Source organism: Rhinichthys klamathensis, unplaced genomic scaffold (assembly GCF_029890125.1).
Source record: "Rhinichthys klamathensis goyatoka isolate OS25496 unplaced genomic scaffold, OSU_Roscu_1.1 h1tg000139l_1, whole genome shotgun sequence".
Taxonomy (NCBI): Eukaryota; Metazoa; Chordata; class Actinopteri; order Cypriniformes; family Leuciscidae; genus Rhinichthys; species Rhinichthys klamathensis.
In genome coordinates, this window is record NW_026606674.1 from 49,255 (window position 1) to 64,721 (window position 15,467).

The following is a 15,467-nucleotide window of genomic DNA, read 5'->3' on the forward strand; positions in this document are numbered from 1 at the left end:
CATTGTCATTAATCATAAAATAATTGCCAGCCTGCACTATGTGAATTCCAGCATGCTTCCAAGTTATACTTTGAATGATGAAAGCAAAGTTAACCTAATCGGAACTGATAACCACAATATTGCCAGGAACACAAATGAAACCAAATAGAGTACATTTTTATTTCACGTTAACTTTACAATTACTCGCTTAAGAAAACAAAGTGAAAATTCTAAGCCGTTTGATACAAGATGATGAAATGTTGGTAATCTTGACGGTGTGCTCAATGTGACCAAGTGTCGCACAGGCAGACTTTTAACTTGCAGCGCAATATCTGCACCATACTGCAGATTATTCTGGCCAGTGAATTCAAATAGTGCAGCAGTCTCCATGAACAGCTGTATATAACAACGAAAAATAATGGAAAATGTGTATGGACTTTATATTTGTCCTTACGCATTGATTAATTCAGACTTGAATTAAATAGAAATCAGCTACTATGAGCCTAAAAACAAAAATGTGATGCTACTAACCTTTTAATCAAATCCAGAGTAGTTCTTCCTCAAAAGTGCTAATCAAAAAATAAATCTGTGTGCCTTCATTTCCAGAAGTCGAATTAAGTCAGCCAAGCAGATTGGAACTGGCAATTTCAGCCAGCTTTTGTCATTTTTGTGAGCAATATGCATCAGCCATTATGATGGTTCTAACTGTAGTAGAAGGACCATAAAATGACATTTGGATGCAGGCAGCAATGAGCCTTTTATTGATTTCTTATGGAGGAACATTGCCGTACTGTCACACTTCAATGAATGTCAACGCTGTGCATACATGACTACACAAATAAACCTAGATTGTGCATTATACACACTGTGATTTCCAAGGTATCAGATTCAAACTTCAGTCACCCGTTAATCAGCTACACAGTGAGATGTATGATGGTGTTCATTTGCCCAGCTTACAGATAGAGACCTTACTCAAAGAGAGACCTGCACATTAAACAGTACTCAGAGTATTGCGGGAAGTTAAACTAGATCTATTAAAAAAAAAAAAAATAATTATATTCCCACCAACTTTACAGGTGAGGAGTTCAAACAAGGCAGCATCTTAATACTGGATCTAAACAGCGAGAGCAACACCCTTATGGTTTCAGAATACAGTTGAGCACCTGATAAAATATTCTCCACTCATTTTATTCACAATATGTGCGTTCCATACAGGGCAATATTTTCTCATAACAATGTTCAATGTCATATTTTGCCTCTTTATGCTGGAGCCAAACAAAACTGTCATCAAATAGAAAAAGAAAAATTGCAAATCGTGCGTAGCTGAATTCTCATTCTCTGAATGTGTGACATGCTTATGACTCGCACTTCTGCGGACAGTGGGAATGTAATGAAATGCAATGAAAGAATAATAAGCAGCCACTCATCCAATGAAACACTGCAACTATGCCACACCTCTTCAGGATAATATTTCTAAGACTTATCTCGCTCTGTACTTAAGCTGTCAACAGTAAAAAGAGGAGATGACATTCAAATCGTACAAAAACCTAATAAAACTTATCTGATAAGAAACATGACAGGAAAAAAAAAAAGTTCTGAAACGATTCAAATTCACTGAGTGCTATCGTTTACCCCTGTAGATCCCGATTGAGTTGTCGGCAGCCTAGAATGTAAAGAACAAATATCCCATGGTAACACAAATACTGTGGTCAAATCATTTTCAGGTGACCAAGTCTCAGAAATTATGAAAACGACCAGAAAAAATTAATAAAAAATGGTGGGGGAGGAATGGAGAACAATGAACAATTGAGGCAATTTCCTGTTGTTTATAGAAAAAACAAATGTGGAAATAAGCTTTGAAGCTTAGTATGATGAATGTCTGTCCTTTCATTAGTTTTTTTTTTTTTTTCCTTAATTTTAGATTTTGTTTTCCTCCTATTTTTGATTCAGTGCAATGCATGGAACAATACAAGGGTCCCCCAGGGTTGGTTTTCTTTGTGGATTTTTGGAGTGGGCACATTGTTGTGGTCATTTAACTGGTGTCCATGGATTCCATATTAGCGCTGGTGGAGTCCCTCTGGATGCTGTCAAAGATGGCGGCCAGCTCAGGGTTGGAGCTGATTTGAGACTGGAACTCGCTCATTAGTGGGCTCTTCTCTGCCTCTGGGATGGTTAGCAAGGCCACTACGGCCCGCATGGCAGATCGTTTGAGCTCATCCTGCTTCTCAAACTCCTGCTTTACAGAGTTGGCTTTTACCTGGGAAAGAAAAGATGTTATGAGCCAACTTCATAATTAGAAATCAAAGGGCTCTCACACTTTTTGAGCAATTAATTGCCATGACTGTTTCATGACTTTCCAGTTGTTTGTGATTACTGAGAAACATGGAGAAAGAGGGGAATTGATGAGAAGGGGGAACAGGATCTTTAAATATTGCAAACCGTATTCAAACTTTCGCTCCCCTAAGAAAACCCACAGATTTCCTCTATTTTCAGTATACACAGAAAATACTTTATGTCTTATATCCATGTTTTTATTTTATTGTTTGATGAATATCTTGCAAACCTTTGTGGTGCATGTTGCCCTGAGCGGCTCCACAAGTCTGTCCAACCTCTGTAACACTGCACTGGGACACAAACTAGATAATCTGGCCAGCATGAGGAACGTCAGCATCTGTAAGGACATAGAGCAACAAAAAAAACATTAGGAATTATAAACCTTCATTGTGATTCATGAGCCTATGCACATATTTTGGTCTCACTGTATCTTTGAAGTCCCTAGTAACTATCAAAACACATGGCTTGATAGGTAAATGCATAACTTGATAACTCCTGTTTAAAGTGGGTAGGTAAACAATTTAAACCTAAAATACAACATTTTCTATTTCAAAGCACTTCTACTTCATTATCATGAAAGTACAGCTGGTAATAAGTACATTTAAAATAAAGTTGGATCACGTTTGTTGTCAATGCATTATGCATTTATGCCTTTGATGACCACACGCTGAATCTTTGTTAATCAATTCACTCTTTCATCTTCTGTGGTCGCTAAATGATCTGCATGGCAAAAGGCTTGTCTCATGAAAGATTCATGGATTACTCTGACGGCTTACCTTGATATCGTAATGGTCCTTAAGTCCATCTTCAACATGGTTTAAGAATTCAAAGATGTCAAGTCTATCAAGGCAGCTGTCTAAAAGAGTGTACATGCATTCAAATGCAGCCTTCCGGATATCCAGACCATCGTCCACTGTGTGTTTGAACGGACCCATCTCAACCTAGAAAGAGGCAATTACACTGAGCTTTGAGGTTTGAAAAAGGCAGTAAAGCAATAGGCTTTAGACAAAGGGCAGGTTACCTCTCTGATTAATTCTTTGCGCACTTTAGTCTCATTGTACAAATGAGGGAGAACTGTATCCAACAGGTCTCGAATAAGTGAAGGTTTGTTATGAGCTGCAGAGTTGAAGGTAACTAGAGCCACTCTTCGTACATTGAGGTCTGGATCTTCCAATGTTTTCAAGAAATCACCTAGAAGTATTTCAATAATATTACAATAAAAAAAGAGTTCTAAAAAGTGTTCGACAAAATTCAAAATAGTGCAAATTAGTACTTGCCTATGCAGTTTTTAAGAAGGGGGTCAATTGTCTGTGGGTGATCAGAAATCGTGAATTTAACAGCTGTAACTACTGAGCTCCTGGCATAAGATGATCCTGGGGAGAGAAAGAGAACACCTCAATCAAAACTTATATATATAAAAGTTTATGAAATAAAGAACTTTGATTTATCAGTGTTTGACGATCACCTGATAAGAGATAGCCTTTTAGCCTGGGCAGAAGAGTCTCTGGGTCGATAAGTGTTAACTTTCCCAGACATTCAGCTACCACGTTCCTTGTGCCTTCTTCTGTACACTCGCAGTGTTTTAGCAACAGTGCCCACACATTTTCTACATAGGGTTTGAGCCCTGCAACCGAGGCAGAGCTGATTATTTCCTTGAGAGAGTGCAACAGCAGGTACTGTCGCTTGGGCTGGCCAGAGATCTCTTGCAGGACAAAGGGCAGGTACTCCGGGAGGTTCCCCACGCTTATGCTGCCTAACGCATATGAAGCTGCCGACTTGACCTCTTCGCTGGCTGAAGAGAAGGCATCCAGGATGACCGTTTTCAGCTCAGGCTGGCCACTCAGATCAACATGATGACCGACCTCTCCCAGGGAAAGCAGAGCCAGCAATCTGATAGAGTCGGTGGAGCGCGAGTTCTTCACATCTTGAATGAACTGTCCCACCACTGCAGGGCCCTCTTTAGGACAAGCACGGGTGAGAGCGGCTACACACTTTGCAATGGAGTAGTAGGATTGCTTATGGGTGAGCGCTGCACTCTGGGCATACACAGGACCTGTTAGCATACGTAGCAGGTCCATGTAGCCCAAGCTGGCAGTTCCAGTGGCTACAAGAGCCTGGAAGAATTCCAGCATGGCACTAAGAGCGCCACCTTGCAGCAACGGTGAACGAACCAAAGCTATGAGTTCAGCCAAAATAGAGCCACTTATTTTAGACAGTGAGTCAGGGTGGACTCGTGCAAGCGTGGTGAGGAAGCTGATAGCCATCTGGGAGACATGCATATCGCTTTCATTGATAAGAGGCGGCAGCTCAGCCAGTACAGCGTCGATCATGGCCGGTGTTACACTATCGCTGTAGTTCTTGACCAGAATGTCCAGTGCAGCCAGTGTGCTTAGTTTCAATGCTCGTTGGTTCTTACGCAGAAAGGAGGCAAGAATGGGAACAGCCTCACCCAAGATGGGCCTCAGGTTGATCTTCAGCGGCGAACCTGCGATGAGGGTGAGAGCTTTGACAGTGGTCAGCCTTGTTATCTCGTTCTTCAGTCGCTCTAGGAAGATGAGGAGAGTGCCTGGTAGGTCTGCACCAAGGCTATCACCAAGGTTGCAGATAATTTGCCCCATACAAGAAATAGCTCGCTCTTTGACTTCCTGGTCGATATCTGCTGCCTTCAGCCTTTTAATGGTGCAAGCAAAAAGGTCAGTGATGTAGGGTGAGGCATCAAAAGCATCTGTTTGATCCAGGGGCCTAATGACTTTGACCAACTGCTGGGTGACCAGCAGTGCTTCAGAGGTGATCTTATAAAAGGGATCACCCACACAAGCAACTACAGGAGGCACTATAGCCTGAACATGGGGGTGGAAGACTTGAGGTTGATGGTTACACAGGATCACATACAAGCAAGACAGGGCATCTATCTTCAGGTTTGAAGAACTCGACTTATCGTTGAGGGAAAATATGACTCCTAGATGGAATAAAATTCACAAATGTCACTCCAAATGCTAAAATATTTTAAAATATTGAGAAACTTAACATAATGGCTACGAAAGATTTCCAACCAAACATTTCCAGGTTTACCCCATGGTGCTTTTATAAATGTCACAGGTAAAATGCTGATCACACTTGGCAAGAATTAAGCAAATGATCATGGAATGAATGACTACTCGCTTTAACATGTAGTAGCTTGCCTGCGGCACATACCTGGGATGAGAACAGGAATGTGCTGTGTCAGGGCCCCTGGCAGCACGTTTACTAATTCTGTCAGCATGTTGAAGCAGCACTGCCGGGTCTTAACACTTTTTTCCTTCATCTGTTTGTGCAATGCTTTCACTATCATGGACACCTGCAGAGGCACACAAAACATCACACTCATGAATGAACTTTAATAAATAGGAATCCCAAATGTCTGGAGTAGCATTTTTGTCTCCAAATAGTCTTCACAGTATATTACAATGAAGACTTATATTATACAATATATGATCATATATTGCAAAAATTGCAAAATGAACATCAAAAACACAAACAACCAGGAATGAATCTGTGTATATGTATGAACTAGCAGTCCTGGAAAAAAATAAATAAAGTAAATTCTCCTATACCTGGATTTGAAGCATTGTGAGAGGAGTCTCTCCCTGTTCCATGGCATCTGGGTCACAGAGCCAGCTCTGGGCAGGGCGTGTCTGCTTGAGTAGGGACAAGTAAGCATGGAACACATCCGCCTTCACGTTTTCTTCCCGCTCTTTAAAGCGTGCAATGAGCGCCGGTGAAACAGTGCGGTAGAACTCGGGTAACATCTCATGTCGTGTGCTCACCACGGCATCCAAGCACTTTGCTGCTGCTCTCCTCACTTTCCAACTCATGTCGTCATCATCACTGTACTCATCGTCACTTCCTGTTTGAAGTTAGATTATATCATAATCACAGCCACTCATTTGAATAACTACATCTGTTGTATCTGCTACAATTCATATTTTATTCCATATTGGCCATAACAGTTGGCATGTAATGCATGTAGATGTGTCTGGGTACCAAGACACATTTCAAGCTAGCAGCCACAAAAAGGATTTCTTTGTAAACACTCAGAGAGTTTGGAACATATAGGGCTACAAGTTTGTCCCCTGAACCGCAACACACAAAAAGCATGGACTTCTGAAGTGTGGACTTCTAAGAAAAACAAACATACCCTCAAATATGCTGTCAAACTGTACGAGCCTCCTAAGGCTGTTTACAAGCTAGTGCACAGTCAGCAGACTCAATTATTGAAAAGAAAACAGCAAATAGGTACAAATATGATTCATGGATGAAAATAACACTCCAATAGGGGCAGAAAATACAAATCCTTGATGCCAAAAAAGATCAAGTAGAACAAAGGCAGTCATGAATGCAGTGAATGTCTAACTCAAGCTTTAGGACAGGGGCTTGTCATTATAGTCTGCTCCTGTCAAATTCTGGGGTGCAGCAACCCATATTTCTTCAACCATGCTTCCACATGAAAAACTTCATTCCAACACTGTCAACATGCATCGCTGAGCACATCCACACTCAGTTGTGCTTCAGAGCACTAATGGTTAAATAAAGCATTTTCACTCAAAGAATGCACAACCTCTGTCAAAGAAAGTGGCACGACATGCTCAGCACATGCATTAAGGAGGGTGAAAAGGTGCCGGCTTGACAATCTCTAAGGTGCCAGAGGAATGGTGGCAAATGTTTAAGCCTGTCTAGTCATTACAGGACAATCAGTACCCCCAAACCAATCTCAGAGCCAATTTTATCAGCTGTGAAAGCGTAGGCATTATTTAAAGCTGCTAGACCAGACCAGTTACCACCGTCCATTCATTCCAACAAAAAGCTGAATTCCGATGGTCTTGCAAAGAGTCTTTGCAGAGGTCCAACTTTTTTTTGTCTTAAAACATGGACAGACTGCCTCTCTGACTGCTGTATTACCAATACGGTGCTTTCATTGTTATTACTGTTATGCGACAAGCAGAGGCTAACACACCAGAACTAACAAACTGAGGTGGTAACTTACAGCTAAACAGACTCTTTTGGTTTGGGAGAGAGAATAAATCCTTCTTCCCTCAGACAGAGAGGAGAAATGAGCCCCGCCTCATACCTTGATAATCTTCATCTACACCATCGGCATCCATTGCATTCTCATCTTCATCCTCGTCGTCATAGTTGTAGTTGGGGTCATAGGTCAGATACTTAAGACAGATGCTGATGACTGTTGGGACATGTGGGTAGACTTCCTTTGGACACCTAAGAATCAAAAGTAGTAAGGTTTTTTTTTTTATTACACATATAACCATATAAGTCATGCAACAGGGAAACTTCAAAATAACAGCTTTTCAATGGCTTTGTTTTTGTTGGTAATATTCTTATTATCTATACTACTACTAAACAGCAGACTAACGGTCATAAAAATTAAGAAATAACCACATTTTTGCTTCTTTTTTTTCACTCTCTGGTCCAACTCATCTATTATAATATCATGAGAAACAAACTCAAATTTTAATATTCTAATAGAAAATATAATTTTCTAGTATCACAAATGTCAGATGGAGTTAGATGGAGATGAAGACTAACCTCCTTACGAAAGACTCAAAAGCTTGTATGCAGTATTCCCTCAGTTCATCATCATCAATATTGCAGAACTTCACCACCAATGGGATGATCTTCTCCAAATACTCACCTGCAGGATAAAATCAGCATGTTGCCATTACCATCGTTACACACACATCAGACAGTTGCAAAACATTAACATCGAACTGTAATAGTTCATTGTGAAATAAAAATGAGTTTGGAGAGCTGCAAGATAAAGCCCTTGCTGTTTTCAGCACAATCAAAGAAACAATCTTAAGATGACAAAAAGACTTAATTAAAACTGTAGCGCCAAGAGATAGCTACAAAACAACTGAGTGCATTCCACCAAAGTAATCTTGTGCATCTTAATCGCAGCTGTCTTTGTTTCATCAAACGTAGGCGGTAATTGGCTGATGGGGAACGGCGCACCACAGCAGCAAACCTAAATGACTTTTCACTTCATTTCATTTGTGCCAAATGGCCTGCCTTAGCAGCGCAGCAATGGAACAACGTTGATGACAAGGTGACGGGTAATAACGACCGTACTGGAGATTGTTCTATCTTCTGTCACACAATTACATTCTGGCAATTTGTTCGGTCAAATTCCAAAGAGAGTTGACTTTAAGCTTATACCCCCTATAAATAATCTTGCTGTGGGGGTGGAACCGTGGAAATGTAGAAAACGGTAAAAGTTGTGAATAATTATGGATAACTTCAAAGTGTTTTATTATTGTATCAATTATTAGAAACTGTGGAAAAGAGAGATCAACGAAATATCTTTGAATGACGTCAAAATACTTCTTGTCAAAGAAAAACTGATGGGGAGAGAGATGGCACACCTCGGCCTGAATAACTTCTACTGCTCATCAACCTGAGCAATCATAAAGTGAAATGTAATCAAGATTCGATGTCAACACTGGTGACCTCAATCTTGAGTGAAACATTTTCTATCATAAGAAAGGACTACAGACTTCAAGATCAAGCCATGGTAAAAAGGCAATACCTAGGAGGGGAGGATATCATTACACAAACGTATTTACACTACACTTTGAGCAAAAAAAAACAGCTATTGTAATAATTGGATCATTTTCATTAAAGATCTTTGAGGATGGCTTTAGCTCATTCCAGCAAAGGCTAAATTCCAGCATCAGTGGTGAAACTAATAGCTGTATGAGAAGATCACAGATGATGGCTTCAGTAAGTGCACACTAAAATTGCTTTCAGCACTTAAAGAGTAACTGAGATGAGGTCTTGAACCCCGAAGACATTAAGTTAACTGAGGTCTGTAACAACGGGGGAGCCTCACCGATTCTGTGGCCAGCTTGTCTGCTGATGGCAGCAATACACTGGATGTAAGTGCGCGTGGTTGACATGGACTCGTTGCGTGAGAGCTCGGATAGTAAGTGCTCGATGAGGTCCACAAAGACCAAGTTTCCGCAGCTCATGACCAGGTGTCCCAGGGCTATGATGGTCCTCTTCCTTACTGCCAAGCGAGGGCTTGTCAGTTGAGGCAGCAGACAGCTCAGAATGGAAGGGTGGAAATTCACTAAGAGGCCTCCTTGTCTGAATGATTGAACACAAACAATGTTAGACATTCAAAAGAGAAAATTGTTGCAAAGACCACATAATGACCACTAATTTGGTTGGTTTATCTTTTTTATTAGATTATAACGTACTAACACTCCTACTATTTCTGCAGTATACTGCAGGTATAGCAAATTTCCCTCCAAAAACCACAACTATAAACTTAGAATAAAACATGATATCATCCATTGGTGTGGATGTGAATACAGTTGTTATAGTTTTCATTCTTAGTGTGAACAGGCTTTAAATCCTAATCATGGGAAAATACATGCTTCATGATTCTGTGTAGCTCAATTGGTAAAGCATGACCTTAGTAATGGTATGGTTGTGGATTCAATTCCCAAGGCACACAGAAGCTGGCAAAAAAATTCAAAGTCGCTTTGGATAAAAGTGTCTGCCTAATGTACGCGTGTAAGTATAAATGCATTCACCCAAGTCTGCCATTAGTTACCACACAACAGAGTCGAGCGTCAGCATCTAAACTAAAAGACCTTTATAGTATACTCAGCTCAGTGAACTGAGGAAAAAGACAACTGAGAACTGTCACAGAGGGGAGATGCGCGTGCACAAACACATCAAGAAATTACCTGGCAGGAGCCCATGTGCACTCAAAAGCACAATTGGTCCAAACAAGAGCAGCAGTCATCACATGGCTTGTCTGACATACCTGCACAGCATGTCTGCCATGATGTCCAATGCTTCCAGCTGAACTGAGACATCCTCCTGCTTGGCAATGGCACTTGTGAGGCGGCCTGTAATCTTTTTGCAAACGCTGGCAGCAAGAGCAGAGCCTAAAGCAAAGAGAAATGGACTTAGCAGGCAAGATGGCACATGAAAATAACTAAATATAGCCATACAAAATGAATTCTCTGTCCTTTAATAACAATATACAGAAAAAAAAAACACAGTTGGGGAATACAACTGCATTAATATTATTATTACGCAGGGAAAACGTGTTTTACCGCTGGATGCTGGCGGGAGCTCTCCAATCACCGTTTTGAGACCGATGCTAGAAATATCTCGAAGCTGCTCCTTATCTGATAACATGTTTGTACACAATGTATCAACAATGGTTTCGACCTGGTACTCCTTCACTTTGCTGACAAGTGGGCCCAAACTGCAAGAAATAAGGCAACCTGTGAAATACTTCCTATTTATCTATTACTATGTAATGTATACATTTGGATTTGGTTTGCTTGCAAAAATGTCTGTACTGCAAAATGGTACATTACAAATTAATTCTGTTTAGCATACAAGTCAGTGTTAATCCATTCGCAAGATGGCTTTAACTGCCATAAGGTTTAAAAATAGTCGTTGTTTACTTGTATTTCAGCACAAAGACTGAATGAATTGAAAAGAGATTACTGTGACTTATTCATACAATCCCTTCAAAACTATCTAGGGAAAAAAAATAGAGGTTATCTCAAAGGCTAACAACCGAGATAAATCAAAGTAAAAAAAAACAGCAATACCTCTCACTAAATCACTGTGGCATGAATCAATTTTACATTAAAACATTTTCAGAGATCAAACTGAAGCCAATTCATGAAGGACATACTGAAAACACCCAAGTAAGAGAAGTTCAGAAGGACTGAAACAAATGAACAATGGCAAAAAGCTTACCATTTTACAGCCAGATTCTGAACTTCTCCGTTCTTGTCCTCCAGGAGCTTTAAGATCATTTTGACCACCTTCCGTTCACTATCATCATCCAGCTTTATGGAGTCCTTCTGCAACTCGGACATCAAATCATTGGTGGCCATGAATCTAAGGGAATAAACAAGGACTTGTTATGAATCATTTATCAGTTAAAATCTTTTTTGAAGAAAGAGTTTCTCCCACCAAAATGTAAATCGCTACCCTCCAAACACCTGTCATATAAAGAAAATTTTTCATTATCCAACCATTCACCAATGGTTGGATCAAGCATCATCAGCATTTTCTTGTATATCCTGCTTCACTCGTTAAAAAAAAAACAATTGCGCAAAAGTAAACAGTTGCAAGGCGTTTTCCCCAATGGTCCAGAGACAGTGACACACTTAAAGAGGGTTTAATGTGACTTCATCACTAACAGAATGGCTACTATAAAGAGGACTAGAAAAAGGTGAGAACCACCTGAATGGCAGGGGCTGCTGGCATTATGTCAAAGCAAATGGACTGACTAAAGCATTTTCACCTTTTCATCTCACTTGTCATGGTTTGCTAAATTCATAATCCACTTCTGAGCTGAAACTGGAGTGGATTAAAACGAAATCTTGTCTTTGGGTGCCAACATCAAAGCCTCAGCACAAAACCTCATATGTGATGTGTGCGAAAACCCTCTGCATACCTTAATACTGTACGTGCAATCTCTCACACACACACACAAAGTTCTAAAAGCGTCTGCTTTGGCATATATTTGAAGGCATGGAATCTCTTATTCCAGAGAGCCTAAGTAAGAATGAATAATGCATGAGACGCACGCTCCTACAGCAGGGCGAGAGAGGGAACGCCAGCACACACCAACAGAGGAGACCTAGAATGGTGTGTAAGCAAAATGTCCCCAGGGGTAAAATCTTGTGAAATTCAGAAAGAGCTGGAATGAGAACAGCAAGTGGTTTGACGTGAATGACAGGCAGGGTAGACTCTGGAAATATGATCCGATGGCTGCATTAGTATTCATTTGAAAACTCCTGTCAGATATGTATAAAGTTCACAAACCATTAACCTCCTGGTGGCTGCTGTTGAATATACTGACATATTTAAAGGGAATCCCCCAACAGAACGAAATGGATGTCAGAACACATTACAAATTGTAACTGTATCAGACCATTTAGATTATGAACTACAATTTCATGATAATCATTATGCTTTCATACAGTTATCAACAAATTTACACGTGCTTCTGGCCTTGACAGCATTTCAAACCAGACAAGTATTCTCAGAAAAAAAGTCAATGAGGACCTTTGCATAATTATAGGTATACAATTGAGGGAAATATCTATCATCATTATTATATAAAAAATTAAATAAAAAGAATCTCCCTTTTTCAAATGTTGCCATCATATATATATTAAATTAACATTTCACAAAGCCTGTAACTTACAAAGGACAAGTCAACTTCTGCCTTAAGTGTCAGTCTGCACAAGATAACAAATACAATCGATTAACTGAATAAAATAAGGAAAATTATAAAAGAATGACATGTCAAACCTGTTTTAACTTAAATGTATAAACGACACAATTGTTTCTGAAACACTGAATGCAGAGAACCTAATAAAAGAAAAACATTGAATTCAATATCAATTCTACACAATACAAACTTATCCAAAAAGTAGCTGATGTTAGTTCAATTCTATGTACATTTCATGGACGTGCACTTATGCTAATATTAGCCAACTTATACGAACACGATTAAAGTAAATTACACCAAATTACATCAAATGCTGCACTGACTCAACAACTCTGCTAATTTTGTCCATTGTTTGAAATAAGTAATTGTACTCGTAACAAATGATATGACAGGTCGAGTGCAGTGCCACCAAACCGAAATGCTAAGGCTAATAGGCTAACACTAGCTTGCTATAACATCCACACTAAAAACACACGTTTGACAGCTTATATTCCAACATGAGAGGGCAAATTAACAAGTTATAGCCATGAATGCATGGCTCATGCACAATTTTAAACGGCAAAAAATCTAAATGAAGCTTCGTACAGTATGAGTTAGCTTGTTAGCTTAGCATGTCAATCTAAACAACAACAGGGCGCGATAAGAGGCCTAAAACTTTCTGCGATCGCTTCATTATCTACTAAAACATGTAAACGTCATCACAAGCCCTGAAAATAAACGTGCATGCTCTTTAACCCTCGATCTGGACATATGCATCACGACTGACCTGAAATCCTTGTCGCTGGATGTCATTTTCTCCAAAAGATTAGAGATGTGGTATGAGGCACTCGCCATGTTTGCAGTCAGGAAAACCACTTGTGTGTGTGTTTAGGGCCAGAATGATTTAGTTCGCCTCTTTTTTGAAGGTTTAAAGGGGTGTAAAGTACAAGACGAATATCCAGAGTTTGTTGTGCAGGTAGGTGATCAGCAGCAGCTGTGCGGGGAAGAGCAGACGCTCATGCCTTGAGTTTGGATGGGTTTGAATGGAGGTGCTGCTTGCTTCTGCAGGAGGGAGGAGCTCACACTAGACAGACACTGCTGTCTATGAGAAGACAGAGTAAGAGTGGGGCCGTGTTGCAAAACCTAGTGAGCTGCCTACTTGGATAGCATGTATATCTTTTGGATTTTTTTTTTTTTTTTTTTTGTGGTGATGAGGTACGTAAAAGTGTTCTCATAATACTCAAATAATTTAACATGATCCTTTATTGTTTTGTATTACATTTTTTATTCACTCATGTGCTGTTATCTTTCCCCGAACTATGTAGGTTAGTGGGTAAATGCACATATTAAAAAAAATCTATTAGTTATGTTATTAGTATAACTTGTTGGCCAAATGTTTACTTTGATTGTGAAGGGTTACATTTTATGGAAATCTGGTATATTTATATTTAATATCTCACATTTGTTTGCAAGGTAAGGCAAGGCAATGCACTTTTATTTTTAGTGCACATTTAAAACAGCCACTGCAGACCAAAGTGCTGTACAATCACTTCAGACAATAAAATACATAAATACTTTAAAAAAAAACACACACACAAATTCATAAAATTACATTGAACCAAAAGCCAGAGAGAAAAAAATAAGTATTTGGTGAGGATTTAAAGCTATCAACATTTGAAGACATCCGGCAAATCATTCCACAGAGGTGGAACAGAAAAGGCACGATCACCCTTTAACTTCAATCTAAATCGTGGCACAGTCAGCATCAACTTGTTTGAAGACCTTAAGGGCCTAGAACATTTACGGTGGAGAAGAAGATCTGTAATGTAGTGAGGAGCCTGGCCATTTAACCCCTTATTGTGTACAACAAAACCTTGAACTTAACACAGTGTTCGGCGAAATATGTTCCCTCTTTCTAGTTCCAGTAAGAAGCCTGGCGGCAGCGTTTTGTACCAATTGTATAAGGAGAACTTAGCCACACCAAGGTACAGTGAGTTACAATAATCCAGCCTGGAGGAAATAAATGCATGAATCACTGTCTCCAAATCTTTTACTGTTAAAAACGCTTTTAATTTCGTAACATCTGAGATGATAAAAGCTACTCTTCACCACTGAATTGATTTGTTTGTTGAATTTAAGGCCGTTATCAAAAATCACTCCCAAATTTTTGGCATGAGCATGAGAATTCCCAATTAAAGGACCCAGATGGTTATTTATCTGTATAATAGAAGCTGGTGGTCCAAAAACTACAATTTCAGTTTTAGAGTCATTCAGTGTTAGAAAATTAGCTGCCAGCCAGCATCTGACCTCCTCAAGACAGTTCAACAGAGAGTGTGTCATAATTATCCCCATTTTTCAAAAGGGAGGCACACCTGGTATCATCCGCATAAAAATGGTATGGAATGTTGTGCTTTCGAAAAATCAAGCCCAAAGGGAGCAAATACAGTGAAAGCAACTGCGGGCCCAAAATAGACCCCTGAGGTACACCACAAGTTAATAGTACAGAAGAGGATGAAAAATTCCCAACCTCCACAGAAAATGTTCAATCAGAAAGATAGGATTTAAACCAATTCAATGCGGTACCTTGAATTCCTACGCAGTTACTCAACTGTTCAAGCAAGATAGCATGGTCAATGGTATCAAAAGCTGCACTGAGGTCCAAAAGGAACACAATTGCTCAGTTACCCGAATCCACAGCCAACAAAATATCATTCAACACCTTCAGCAAAGCTGACTCTGTACTGTGATGTTGTCTGAAACCAGACTGAAACTTATCTAATAAGTTATTCTCACTTAAAAATACAGTCAATTGATGGAAGACAGCCTCTTTTCCATTACTTTTGATAAAAATGGTCATTTTGAAATTGGGCTTTATGGCTATCTAAAATATAGGGATCTGAAC

The 15,467-nt window shown here is 39.7% G+C and overlaps 1 protein-coding gene across 1 annotated transcript; it reads right to left on the reverse strand.

Annotated features, from left to right (window-relative positions):
• Positions 1 to 1,146: 1,146 nt before the first annotated feature.
• On the reverse strand, positions 1,147 to 13,648 carry cand1 (cullin-associated and neddylation-dissociated 1). Its single transcript, XM_056257453.1, has 15 exons — positions 13,353 to 13,648; positions 11,098 to 11,241; positions 10,437 to 10,591; positions 10,142 to 10,265; positions 9,197 to 9,453; positions 7,894 to 7,999; positions 7,421 to 7,566; positions 5,907 to 6,199; positions 5,509 to 5,650; positions 3,779 to 5,272; positions 3,591 to 3,686; positions 3,335 to 3,504; positions 3,090 to 3,254; positions 2,543 to 2,650; positions 1,147 to 2,236 (listed from the first exon to the last, which is right to left on the reverse strand). The coding sequence occupies exons 1-15, from the start codon at positions 13,418 to 13,420 to the stop codon at positions 2,012 to 2,014; spliced, it is 3,693 nt and encodes a 1,230-aa protein (XP_056113428.1). The 5' UTR covers positions 13,421 to 13,648; the 3' UTR covers positions 1,147 to 2,011.
• Between the last annotated feature and the right edge of the window lie 1,819 nt (positions 13,649 to 15,467).